We start from the raw sequence: 12,414 nt of genomic DNA on the forward strand, positions 1-12,414 counted from the left end.
ACACATAAACACATATACAGTAGATACCAGAAGAACAGCAGAACAACGACAGTTAAAGAAAAAAAGTGTCTTCAAACAAGTTTTAAAAAAGGTAAAGTGCCCTTTCCGGATCATATTTATAAATAAACATGCATTACCTAACCTTCACCTGCGTAACAAAAAAAAAAAAATAATTTAGCTTATTGGAAAAAAAATTACTAAATTTCAATTAGGCAGTTTTAGGTAAAAACAACTAAAGTAATGCAAAAAATAAATTACCTTTATTTGAAGAATTACTTTTATTTGAATAATTCCTGATCATTTATTTAGTTTTTGTAATTAATATATAATGAATGTTAACAACCAAGGATTCAATGAAATAAAAAAACAGTTAGGAATATATGTAAAATTGGTTAAAACAAACAAACAAATTATCGAATGAGTTAAAAATAATAATGATAATGATAATTAATCTAAGGTGAGTGGATCAAAGAATTTATTACCACCCAATACAGGACATGTATTCTGCCTTGATGGAGGTCAGTGTTTGTTTTTTGTTTTTTTTTCCAAGTAAAATCTATCCATCATGAGTGAGCTGAAGGCCTATCCCATCTTAATTTGATTGAAAAGCGTTGTTCACCCTGAACTGGTTGGTAATCAACCTCGGGGCAGGTAAACACAAACAATCATTTACAAGGAAATCGACACCTATGGCCGATTTAGTGTACACTTCACCTTTTTTAATTTTATAACTCAGTTTTGACTTGAAAATGGGGCACAAGTCAGACAACAATGTTTGCTTCACATTTGCATTGCTTAAATTGGCAGCTAATCCAGCCTTGAGTCACGTTGACAATGCTGATCAAAGGTTGCATATTCTGCAGATCCTCATCAGCTTGCATCTCCTGAGCACACTTGACAAGCTTTCTGTCTAGTATAGGTCACACCAATATTACACTAAACTTCAAGCTCCAGGGTTGAAATGTTACAGAGGCCCATTCTACTTTTGTCTCTGAAACACCGAACAATGGTTTGGTTCTACAGTTGAAGTTGGAAGTCAGTCAACATAATGCAGTTTTATTTATTTATGTCTCTGTAGTCAACCAGCTCATTTTTAGCTGAACTGGTTCAAAGTTTCGCAAACTAGCATCGCGAGCACAGCAATCTTGTCAAAGGTCTTACACAAGAAACATGATGGTCCTTGTCAGTGATCGCACGGGCCAAGTCCGGGCAAAAAGTGTATGTGTAATCAAGTGACACCATGTCACTGCAAGAACCATTTTACTTTCAGTGGAAAAGGTCAATGGTCTACTGCTAATCAGTGATTGTTTCTTAGAGACCCTGTTATCTAGCGGCGGGGTGGTATTTGGGAAATTAGGGACAACTCCTGAAAGGTCCATTCCAGGCCAACCTGACAGCTTTTTTTTTTCCAATAGGCCCTTCTTATATAATTTTCAGTAGACATTTTAAAATAAAACACACGTGGTTACTGCTGTTAACTGCACCACCAAATTCCTGTTTTGGTGTTCAACTACTTTATTAAAGTGTATTGTAGTGTGTAACCAATAGCAATCTGATATAGATGCAGATCATTCTTTCATCCTTTCAAAATGACCATTTGTCTAGTAGCATTGTCCACTGAGCTTAAATAACTATTTTATAATGAATAATTAATTTCTTATTTAGACAAAAAAACAATCTCAACATTTTCAAATTAAGACGCATTTATTTGGGTAAAAAGAACCAACTGTGAATGATAAAATAAATCACCAAGACATATTAACACATTGTAATCAGTGCATGCAAGTCCATTTTCATTCTTATGTGCTTACGAGACCGAGGACATTTTTAGGAATGATCATAACAACACACACACACACAAAAATAAAAAAAATCAGCCATCTCCATGAAGTTTATAAATAGTCACAGATCCCAAAACAATAATGACGTTAATAAATAACTTTTTTTATATTGTTAAACTAGCTTTCACTCACCAGCTATTATGAAAGCTTCTTGATAGACAAAAGTATCAATTGACATATTGGGAAATGTAGTCAAAAAAAAAAAAAAAAAAATCACATGTAAAATATGTGACGCCATACTTGTAGTGATGTCCTAGTTGTCTCTTTCCGAGAAATGAACTGCGCCGCACGTGGTCCTGAGAGAGTGCTTTTGAATTAAATTTCCATTGATCAAACAGACTCTTGGGCAAACACAAATTCACCTTTTCAGTAGCTATACATTAATAGCAACAGGAATAATTTACGTTGTCAAAGGAAGAAAAAAAAAAAAAAGTGGAATGCTTCAATTTGCACAGCCCACATTTTACTTAAGGTAAACTGTTACCATTCGGAATTAATACAAAAACACCGGATTACAGAAAAATACTGCATTACAACCTAGAGTTAAGTAGAATAAGTAAAAATATATTGATGTATATATATTGATATATGATCAAATCTAGGCAGCCAGAAGGATATCTGGGGAAGGAATGTGTTCATGTACATATGGAATAAAATACTTTTATGTGAAGGGGGGAAAAAAAGATGTCATTGGTCACTTTAAAAATCAATCTAAGGGTTAAAAGTGCTGTAAACTAAAGAATGGAAATAGTAAGGAAGAATAATTGAGTTCATTTCAACCCGCAATTTCAAAAAAACACATTTCAGTAACAACGTTTCTCACATGCTTGCTTGCATAATGTTGTTGATTCACCTCAACAAACTTTTTTTTTAGTGTTTCTGTTTAAGATTATGGTCCAAGCACAGCACTGTTATACATAATGCATACAGTCCCCTCCAAAAGTATTGGAACGGCAAGGTCACTTTGTTTTTGTACATAGATGTTTGAGTTTCAGATCTAAAGATGAATATGAGGAAAACAATCAGAATTGCACATTTTATTCCATGGTATTTAGATCTATATGCGTAAAACAACTCCGGACAGAGCACCCTTTTGTCTGAAGCCACCCACTTTTCAAGTGAGCAAAAGAATTGAAACACATGATTTATGGCTGCTTCTAGTTGCTCAAGTGTTGACTTTTTTTTTTTTTTTTTTTTTTAGATTCCAATTTTGGATAGAGCTTTATTTTTGGCTTTGGGTTTCACCTTGAAAACCGCATTTGCTGTTAAGCAAACAAGGAGAGATTAGAGCTGTCTATTAGAGAAAAGCCAACCATTTTGAAGGTGAGAAAAAGAGGAACTCAATCAGCGCTATCGCACAAACATTGGGCATAGCTAACATGACAAATTGGAATGTCGCGAAAAAGAACTGATGTACTGAGCAACATACATAAAACAGGTCGGCCCAGGGGATTTAAAACACTTGATAGACAGTTCGTGAGAGCTGTAAAGAAACACCCAACAACAACAACAACAACAACAACAGTCACTGACATCACTGCCAACCTCCAAGTGGCAGTTATTGCAACTAAGAGTTATGCCACCAAATATTAAATGTTATTTAGGTTAAAATAATTTAATAATGACTGTTCCAAAACTATTGCTCACTTGCAAAATGGGTGGCTAAATTGTGTTAAATTGAAAATAGAATTTGAATTCTTTATAGATACAGTATATATTGATGTATCTCGCATGAAAGCATATTTCACAATACAACTAGTGCTCATTTTCTGTCCTTATTTTATTGATGACTTGTGCTGAATGGAACGAGTCATGGATAAGAGTCAGGACAGGAGCTCCTAATAGCGAGCCTCGCGCACACCTCCCGATGAACATAAGGCACGTTGGACGGGTACTGGGACTTAATGTTTGTTCATGTTACGGCTGCCGGTTTTGGTGGTGGACGGCTTCTCCAGCAACGGGGAAACTGTGAGCGCATGCCTTAGCGCATCGCCTGCTTCCCCGTGGCCCGCCCGCTCTCTAGCCAGTGAGAGACTCCCCCCAACCGAGCCCACCGCAAAACAAAAATCCGCCTCTCACTCTGTGCGGAAATACTGAGCGTACAAGTTCCCATATTGTTTTTATACCTTATTATTAGGTTTAGAGTAGATGGAACAAAATGGACAGGCTCATTTTGCTAGTTAACGCCCTTGTATATGCATGCGCGGTGGCTGCTCTGTATGTCAATGTGATCGATGGAGTCCGACATCCACTTTGTGAGCGACTGGTCGATAGTGATGGATAAATGAAGCGTCAAATCTGCTTCATGAACCAGTTGTAGTATTTTTAGACACCAGCAGATGGCACTCTCTGTTCAAAAGCACACTGACTTGGCGCTTTTTAAACCCTTTATTTAAATCAACAGTGCCATCTACAGGACTCAGAAATACTTACAAAACTGCTTCATGAAGCAAATTTGAAGCTTCATTTTGCCATCACTTCTGGTTGATCACAATCAACGCAACACGCACCCCTGGTCTTCACTATACAACAAAAACAAGATAATAGACCTTGCTGTTCCAATACTGTTGGAGGGGACTGTATTTCGGAAGTAATCAGGGGCAGAAGGAACAGTGAACGCCCCCCGTCAGGTCAGTGATGGTTCCCTCTTTGATGAGACTTTTAAGGACTTTGGTCTCCTCATTCACATTGTGCATCCCTTGCCAAAGCATGAAACTCATGGGCAGCTGATCATAGTAATGCATTGGAGTCCTTTCCTCGGACAGTTTGTAGCCAAAGCCTGCGAGGCTCACATCGTCACACAGCAAACTAGCTAAATTCAGTGCAGAGACGCCCAGGGTGGGTACATTCTACAGAGCAAGACAAGAACAGAGTAGACATCATTCCAAGAATTCAGAAAGTGTTACAGACCGTTGGGAATTCATCAACATAGAAAAGAATATCACAACAACTGCAGGAAATGATTAAGATCTGTTTATAATGTCATCAGGTGCCAACTCTTTTGGCACAGATATATTTCTCCAGTGCAGTGGTGTCAAAACTATGGCCCGGGGCACCATTTGTGGCCCGCCATCCATTTTTTTAGCAACCTGCTGCATATAATAAAATTGACTTTTGACGTGGCCTGCATTGCTAATTCAAAAAGAGGTGAGGGTTAGGATGGGCAGTTTTAGAAGTGTGGCTGTTGATAAAGTGAGGACAATGTGAGCAATGGGGACTACCACTATGACTAAGACACAAACAAATGTAAAGCTAACACCAATAACAATATGGAGAATAAAGATAATACAAATTTCCGAAACAATAAACGTTTCCCTCAACTTTCTGCTTAGTGTCGAGGTCCGATTTGAATGTGGGCCGCTTACGACAAAGCTCGTTTCAATTCTGAATGTGGAGATGGGATTCAGCTGCTGCTCAGTGGTGTGGTGAATCTATTCAATCTACCCCATCCGCAGCTATTTGCCTTAAAGGCAAAAAGCCTTTCCAAATAACAATTACAATTTAGAATTGCTATTTATAAGGAAAAAAAAAATATTCGAATTGGCACGTGCATCTTTCTATTTTTCTGTATGTGGCCCTCAGGGTGAACACTTTGGACACTATTGCTCTCATGACTCGTTAATATATAATGTGCAATGAATTAACAAGTATTAATCTTAGTAAAAACGAAAAAAAAATTTTTTTATGAGAAATGTATTTGATATCAGATGTCGCTGATGTGGAAAGTGTCTTACCTGGTCCCAGCCCCACAGGCGTGTTGTAGGTGGGGAGAATTTTAGTATATCCAACGCCGTTTCTTTGATCACGAGTGGATTTAAGAGTCTGAATCTGTCGCGTTCAAGGGGGATTTCCTTTGGAACATCCTGCCAGAAGAAGAGCCAGTCCCACAATGGCTGCAGGAGAAAGCACACGCGTATCATATGACTTGTTTCATAATTGCAGATGCTATAGCAGTGATCACAGAAGCACAAGAGTAGAATAGGCGTCTGCAAATGCAAAGCAACATGAGGATTTGTTTAAAAATGGTCAATGAAAACTTAAAAAACTATCCCAATGGCCACCGTGTTCTTCTCTACAAAATTCTGGAGTAGTCAAATAATTTTCATTGTTTTTCTTGAATTGCTTGTTCCCAATTATTATCATTATTGCCACAATGACAAGATTTATAGTCTCTGTAAACTTTCTTTATTTTTGTGCAGCCAGGAAAAAAAATACAGCCGTTATTATTGCTACTGCTTCCATAATTATGTCATTCTAGTTTAAATCAGCATGGTGACGACTCTTCTCATATCAGACTAGGAGGGACAGTTTTTGTATATGTTTGTCTAATTGTTGGTCCATTGTGTTTCTAATGAAGATTTTAACCTAATAATACTTTTTTTTTTTACATACATTTATTATTTTTGTTAAGAAATCAGGTAAATTTTCCCAAAGAATCCTTTAGGAAATGTCTTGTGGTATTGTTATGTATTTTATTATTAGAATTTTACGTTCACAGTAACCAACTGTTAAAGAACGGTCAGATTTACTGAAATGTTAAATTAATATGTACTGTCGCCGATATGAATAAATAAATCAAAGAAGTAAAAACCCCATTCCTCACCACAGCCAGCTTGTTAATCATTGCAGAGATCCAGCTGACATCTACACCTTTATATATCACAGCTACAAACACTGTTTCTGGGTCGGTGTCAAGCCAGTGAGTGGGCGAGCCTTCGGGATAGCTCATCCTGATGCTGGTTCGATTCCCAACATCAACACTGTACTCTCCGAGAGGACCGCTATTCAACCTGGGACACAAGAGGGAGGAATTTGCAACACATTAAAAATTTGTTTGGACTTGTTATACATCTGGTTAGGATGTGCAGAGTCATTTGTGAAATAGTGACGGGAGCTTAGTGATGCACTGACGATGCTCACCTCTGAGCATAATGAAGAGGACATGTTAAAAAAAAAAAAACATTTTAACTGAATCAGGAAATGAATTTGTCAGTTTGTGAGTCAAACAACAGGTTAAAATTCAACGATTTAGTGCGTTTTAGGTTCAACCAGAAATTTCACTCATTAGTGGAATACACCTGACTTTTTTTGAGTAGTCCGTTTGATATCCTTTACATGCATGTTAAGTGGGACAAAATAAGAATTTGAATTAGAGTGGTGCACTAAAATGTGATCATGAAAATGTACTCAGTGACGAATGCAAGGTAAAATAATGACAAATATAGTCGACAGCTGTTGGCAATCAAAGTTGAACTCAAAGGTCAAATAAATAATAAACCTTATTGTTGCACAGCCAACGCATGGAAACTACACATAAAAAAACTCAGAGAATATTTATTGGGGCGCGTACCCACCTTATAATGGTGTCGAAGCGATTAATTAACGAACCCAGCTCCAGGCCTTTCAAAATACCTCCATTTCCAACCACCACACAGCGCTGACATGTATCAGGACCCTTTTTAAACAAGGGGGCTTCGTTGGACTCTGGTAGCTATAAAAATAAATTAGCATTAAAAAAAAATAAAAATCACAAACAGCACTACGTCACCAACAACAGTGCAACAATTACGAGGAACTTTCTGGAATAATCAGTCCGCAAACATAAAACGCTGCAATCCAAGTGGAGGATATGTGAAGTAAACACAAAATCACCTGCTGAATCAGAGACTGCACTTTTCCCTGAAGACCCCTAAATCCAAAGGGGGGTGGATACTTGAACAGGTTGCTTGAAAGTGGCGTGTTCTTCCACAAGAAGGGCTGGGTCATGTGACTGGAAGCGGGAACTCTTGCCAAAATCCCCCGCCTGGTGCTTCCGCGGTGACATTCACGCTCCAGTACTTTGTAAACATGTTGGTGAACTAGCTACAACACAGATAACATTCATTTAACCACAATCGCAAAGATATGTAATGCCAACGACAAGCCACCACATGATGAAGACAGGAACAATCTAAAGAGACTAAGTCTTACTAAAGATTTGTTTAGTCATGTGCTGATGGCGTTGAACTGTGCTGCATCATGCTCAGAAGGCTTCCTATTGTTTTTACTCTCTCACGTGTATAAAATCTAAGATTGTGGCGATGGTGAAGGGTCAGGGTGAACGTCTCTCCCTTGTCAGTCACCGCAAGGTAATCATTTCCATGTCACGAGCACATGTGAGCATTACCTCTCAAGGCAATGTCATAAAATTGAGCTCCAGAGGTCTCAAGAAGGACTTTGCAGTGAACACGAACGTGTCCGCAGTTCGCTGTTCAGGATTTCGTTCACTTGTCTTTTTTTTCTGTGGAAGTTTTTCGCTGAAAAACTGACTGATATATGTACTTTTTTTTTGTTTTTTTTTTTAAATCAAAGCTGACACCAAGGCAGTGGTCAACAGCAAAGTAGTACGGTTGTTACGCGTTATATTTCTGTTCACCAAACGCAGTCCCATAATGTCAATATTTTCCTGTTTAAAAAAAAAAAAATTCTATTTGGGAAATTCCTTCCATAATGCAGATTTTGTATTTTTTTTTTTTTTGGGGGGGGGGGGCACAACGCACTCCCTGGTCTGATGGAGAAATTAAACCTGTTGGGACCTGTGTCCCAAGACAGCATGGAAAAACGCGCGTGTTAAATAAGGAAGGGCCTCTGGTATAGAAAAATCTTGCAATTGTCTTTTAATGTACAATAAATAAATGGTACATCTGCTTGAAAAGAAAAAAAAAAAAAGAATGCATCCTCACCGTTTTGTACTCAGGGCTGACATGCCAATCCCGAGATTTCGGTGTGTCTTTCCCAGACCGAGATGAAACAATCACCAGACATAGCATGCAGAAAACTCCCAGCAATAGAAACGCACGTCTAGACAGAAAGAACAAACACTTTATTTCTCATTGCCTCAATTTCCTTCCCAAACTTGATTTTCACATATTAACGTAAACGAGGTGCACACAACCACCAAATGTCACATGTCCTACAAGGAGAGCAGAATTGTTCTGAAACCGAAATTGACATCAAAGAGTCAAAAGTGCTGAGAACTTTCCTGGCATTGCCTCTGCTCCTTTTTCTGACTATGTTATATGTCACTTTAATTAACACCACTAGCATCCGGTGTCAAAATAACAAGTGAACAAAACACACCACAATGCCGTGCCGTGTAGTTACCTGACCACATTCCAACTCGGCAACAGGTCTTTAAGACTAACTCAGATGGGAAATAAGAAATGGGTCATAGTTGTTCAACAGATCATTGGCAGTAAATGTACACTTTAAAATACAACTCCCTTTAAATGTCAAACATTTTCTTTACAATAACAAGTTCTATGCGCACCCACTAGTCAAAACATGGCATTCTGATTAATATTGCGTTTGTGGAATATGAATTAATTCGTGGAATCCACTGGTTTTGACCCGGTCTCGGGTGATGGTTCTTTTGCCACTTGCTGTCGACTGAAAAGGGGGCTCGGGTAATGACCAATTTCAGCTCACGTGTTTTCTGGGTTTGAGCATGTGACGTTCACAAGCAGAGCACTTAGGCACTGTGATGTCATTTTCAGTCGGCAGCGAGCGGCCAAATGGCCTTAATTCATATTCTACAAAGACTATATAAATCAGAATGCTGCGTTTAGACAAGGAGGGGGCACGTTGAAATTTGACTTAACTTCCCCTTTAATTGAACTTTGTTAAATGGCTGATATTTGTGTATGAAGTAGCCTGACAGAAATAAAACAAGGATTGATGTTTTTTTCTTTTATTCATGTTCACATCTATTTTTTGTTTCAATTATTGTGATGTGAAAAGTAATCCAATTCATTTGTGTTACATCCAACTCACCTGTGTGCTACCCAGCGTTTTGGGAGCTTCATGTTCCCAGCATTCACACCATAATCAGAGCTGATCTGCTTTCTGTCATGAAGTAAGGATCTTGTCCTGTACATAGGTTAATGAAATTAACATGAACTTGTTACTAATAAACCACACTACGGAAGAGGATTAGGGCCATGAATGAGAAAAAAAAAAGATTGGAAGGATTCTGACTTTATTCTCAGAATTCTGACTTTAATCTCAGAATTCTGACTTTAATCTCAGAATTCTGACTTTTTGTCATGGAGCAATGCATTGTGGGATGATTTGCATACGCAGTTTATGTGTGTATATATATATATATATATATATAGATATATAGATATATATATAGAAAACACACAATCAATCATAGTAAAACAGAACTACGTCTAAAAATTATTTTAAAGTATGATGCATAAATGTAATCCTTGTCTCTACAATTTAAACATGCTGAATAGGTCTAAAATTAGTTTTTTTTTTAGTGTCCAGAAGGAAAATACTGAACGATCATAATAAAGTTCTTATTCATACATTCAGTCACTTGTAGACTTCATTGAGTTGTGGAACGCAGAATCACATCGTACTACACGACCGTGTGATCAGTTCACTGATTTTGTTCCAGCCGGCCACTATGAGCTTGGCAAAAGGCTTCGATATGATGCGCGTGTTTTACCGACGCTGTGACGACACGATGACGGCACCAAAATTGCTTCATCTAAACTGGTTATTGAAGGACCGAAAGACTCATAAACTGCGTATGCAAATGGAGCGCATCCCTTCATGATATGCTAATTTGCAACAGAGCGACTAGCTACACGTAGCGTGACAGTTACGGTCGCGACAGCCACCAAATGAACGACGCACTGTTTACTCACCCTCTGCTCCTCCAAAAGTGCAACGATGTCCTCCGACACTCCTCGGCCACGCAAAAAGTCGCTTGGTGACAACATATTAGGACTTTCCAAAGACATACACACCATGCTCTGACATTTTCATCCCACAATGCATTGCTCCATGACAAAAAATCGGAATTCTGAGATTAAAGTCAGAATTCTGAGAATAAAGTCAGAATTCTGAGATTAAAGTCAGAATTCTGAGATTAAAGTCAGAATTCTGAGATTAAAGTCAGAATCCTTCCAATCTTTTTTTTTCTCATTCATGGCCAAGTTTTTTCTCAAGTTTTTAAAAACTACCTTGCCAAGTATAATTTGGATTCATGTGCCAGGCGTGCTAGTGTCGTTTCCATTATGTCCTTTACAAAGCCTCTCAAATGGTCACTTGGTTGTTGTACCAGAGCCAGAAACATTTCTTTCTGCAGGTGAAGTACCTCGTTCACATGGGAGAGGGGGACGTGCTCCTCATCCACTTTTTCCTCCACTTTTGATTATCCAGTTACATGAAATCGAAAATCCACTCCCGTGTCACTCGACATCTCACCTAATTTTGATCTATTAGAGCCGTCCTTCACTTGCCAGCGATGATGTGAGAATTCGGCAGCCCGAATCAAACCAACAACCAGAAACTATGATCAGCCCGAATCAAAATGTTTCTCTTTGCCCTTGTCCCTGCACAACAGCACACTGATTCGCATAGACATTGCTGAGTTTTAGGTCACACACGTCATATTTTGAAATCGAAACAAAAAGGGTGAGATTGACTTTTTTTTTTGTTACTTCAATCGCAACATACTGACAAACACTGTTCGCTTCCATATTCAAGTTCTTTTAAATGACATTGGGCTTGCCGGAGATAAAAAACTTTTTCTTTCCCTTTACATGCCAACAAACTCTTGGCAAAGTCTACACGAACAGACCATTGGCACATGGCAGTGCATAATCATTCAAAGGCCATGTATGAAATTGTGTTTAACGAACCACGCGCAATCACAATTCTCGTGGCAAATTTGTCCCGGCTTGGGCGTCTTACGTTAACGAAGGGGTCATACATAAATTTTCTAAATCATATTTAAAACACATTTTGAATGTTTGACAAATGTGTTCTAATAGCACGAACATCGACATCTCACTGCTGCCAGCCTCCATTTCCGTCCTTGCTGCTGATAAGATTACCTCCAGAAGCAACGTCATTATGTGTTGAGCACGTATCGTGTCATGTTATTGTCGGGTTGCTTACCTTAACATGGATCCCACTACTTCATCGTGTCGGGTATCTTTCGATACGAAATCATTTATTGAAATTGTATTGATCCAGCGACAGTCTCATCCTTCTATTTGTCTTGACCGATTCCCGCAGTTACAATGGGGCGTGGCGCTAACCCATCCAAACCACACAAAACCACGCGAGATTATAGCAAGGCTACGGAGCCCCCTGAACATACATTTCACGATGCGTTGCAGATTTAATTTTGACTCGTAATTATTACAGGTAAATGTATTGTTGATTCACATGAATTCAATATATATACATATCCCTTAATATATTGTATCTCAAATTGGTCGACTTTTTTACAAGGTGAAATGCCGTTTTGAGTAGCTGAACTGCAGAGCTTGGCACTTGAACCTTTTTTGCCCGTCAGTCTCTCGCCCTCTGGCCGCAATCTTATTCATAAAAATTCTGGGCCCCCCAGAATGATCTACCCCCGGCCCCACCCCCATGATGCCGCCGCGGGAGAGCTGCAAAGACTTTTTTTTAAATTTTACATCATTCCCTCCGCCCTAGACCACTCCACCCCTGGATGGACTGCTCAGCTCTGCTGAACTGTATTATATACTTTACGAGATTAAGAAAA

The 12,414-nt window shown here is 38.6% G+C and overlaps 1 protein-coding gene across 3 annotated transcripts; it reads right to left on the reverse strand.

Moving 5' to 3' along the window:
* Positions 1–1,685: 1,685 nt before the first annotated feature.
* Positions 1,686–11,958, reverse strand: st3gal5 (ST3 beta-galactoside alpha-2,3-sialyltransferase 5). 3 transcript variants are annotated; one of them, XM_088294042.1, is made up of 8 exons: positions 11,799–11,958; positions 9,654–9,749; positions 8,564–8,681; positions 7,494–7,703; positions 7,196–7,332; positions 6,445–6,631; positions 5,576–5,734; positions 1,686–4,690 (listed from the first exon to the last, which is right to left on the reverse strand). In XM_088294042.1, exons 1-8 carry the CDS (start codon positions 11,804–11,806, stop codon positions 4,436–4,438), a joined length of 1,170 nt encoding a protein of 389 aa, XP_088150168.1. In that variant the 5' UTR covers positions 11,807–11,958; the 3' UTR covers positions 1,686–4,435. The 3 variants fall into 3 exon arrangements, with proteins under 3 accessions (XP_088150168.1, XP_088150169.1, XP_088150170.1); XM_088294043.1 differs by lacking the exon at positions 11,799–11,958 and adding an exon at positions 11,103–11,257; XM_088294044.1 differs by lacking the exon at positions 11,799–11,958 and adding an exon at positions 10,541–10,561.
* Positions 11,959–12,414: the final 456 nt, after the last annotated feature.

The sequence above is a fragment of the Idiotropiscis lumnitzeri genome, chromosome 4 (genome assembly GCF_059441095.1).
Source record: "Idiotropiscis lumnitzeri isolate Australia: NSW breed Sydney's pygmy pipehorse chromosome 4, RoL_Ilum_1.0, whole genome shotgun sequence".
NCBI classification, from domain to species: domain Eukaryota; kingdom Metazoa; phylum Chordata; class Actinopteri; order Syngnathiformes; family Syngnathidae; genus Idiotropiscis; species Idiotropiscis lumnitzeri.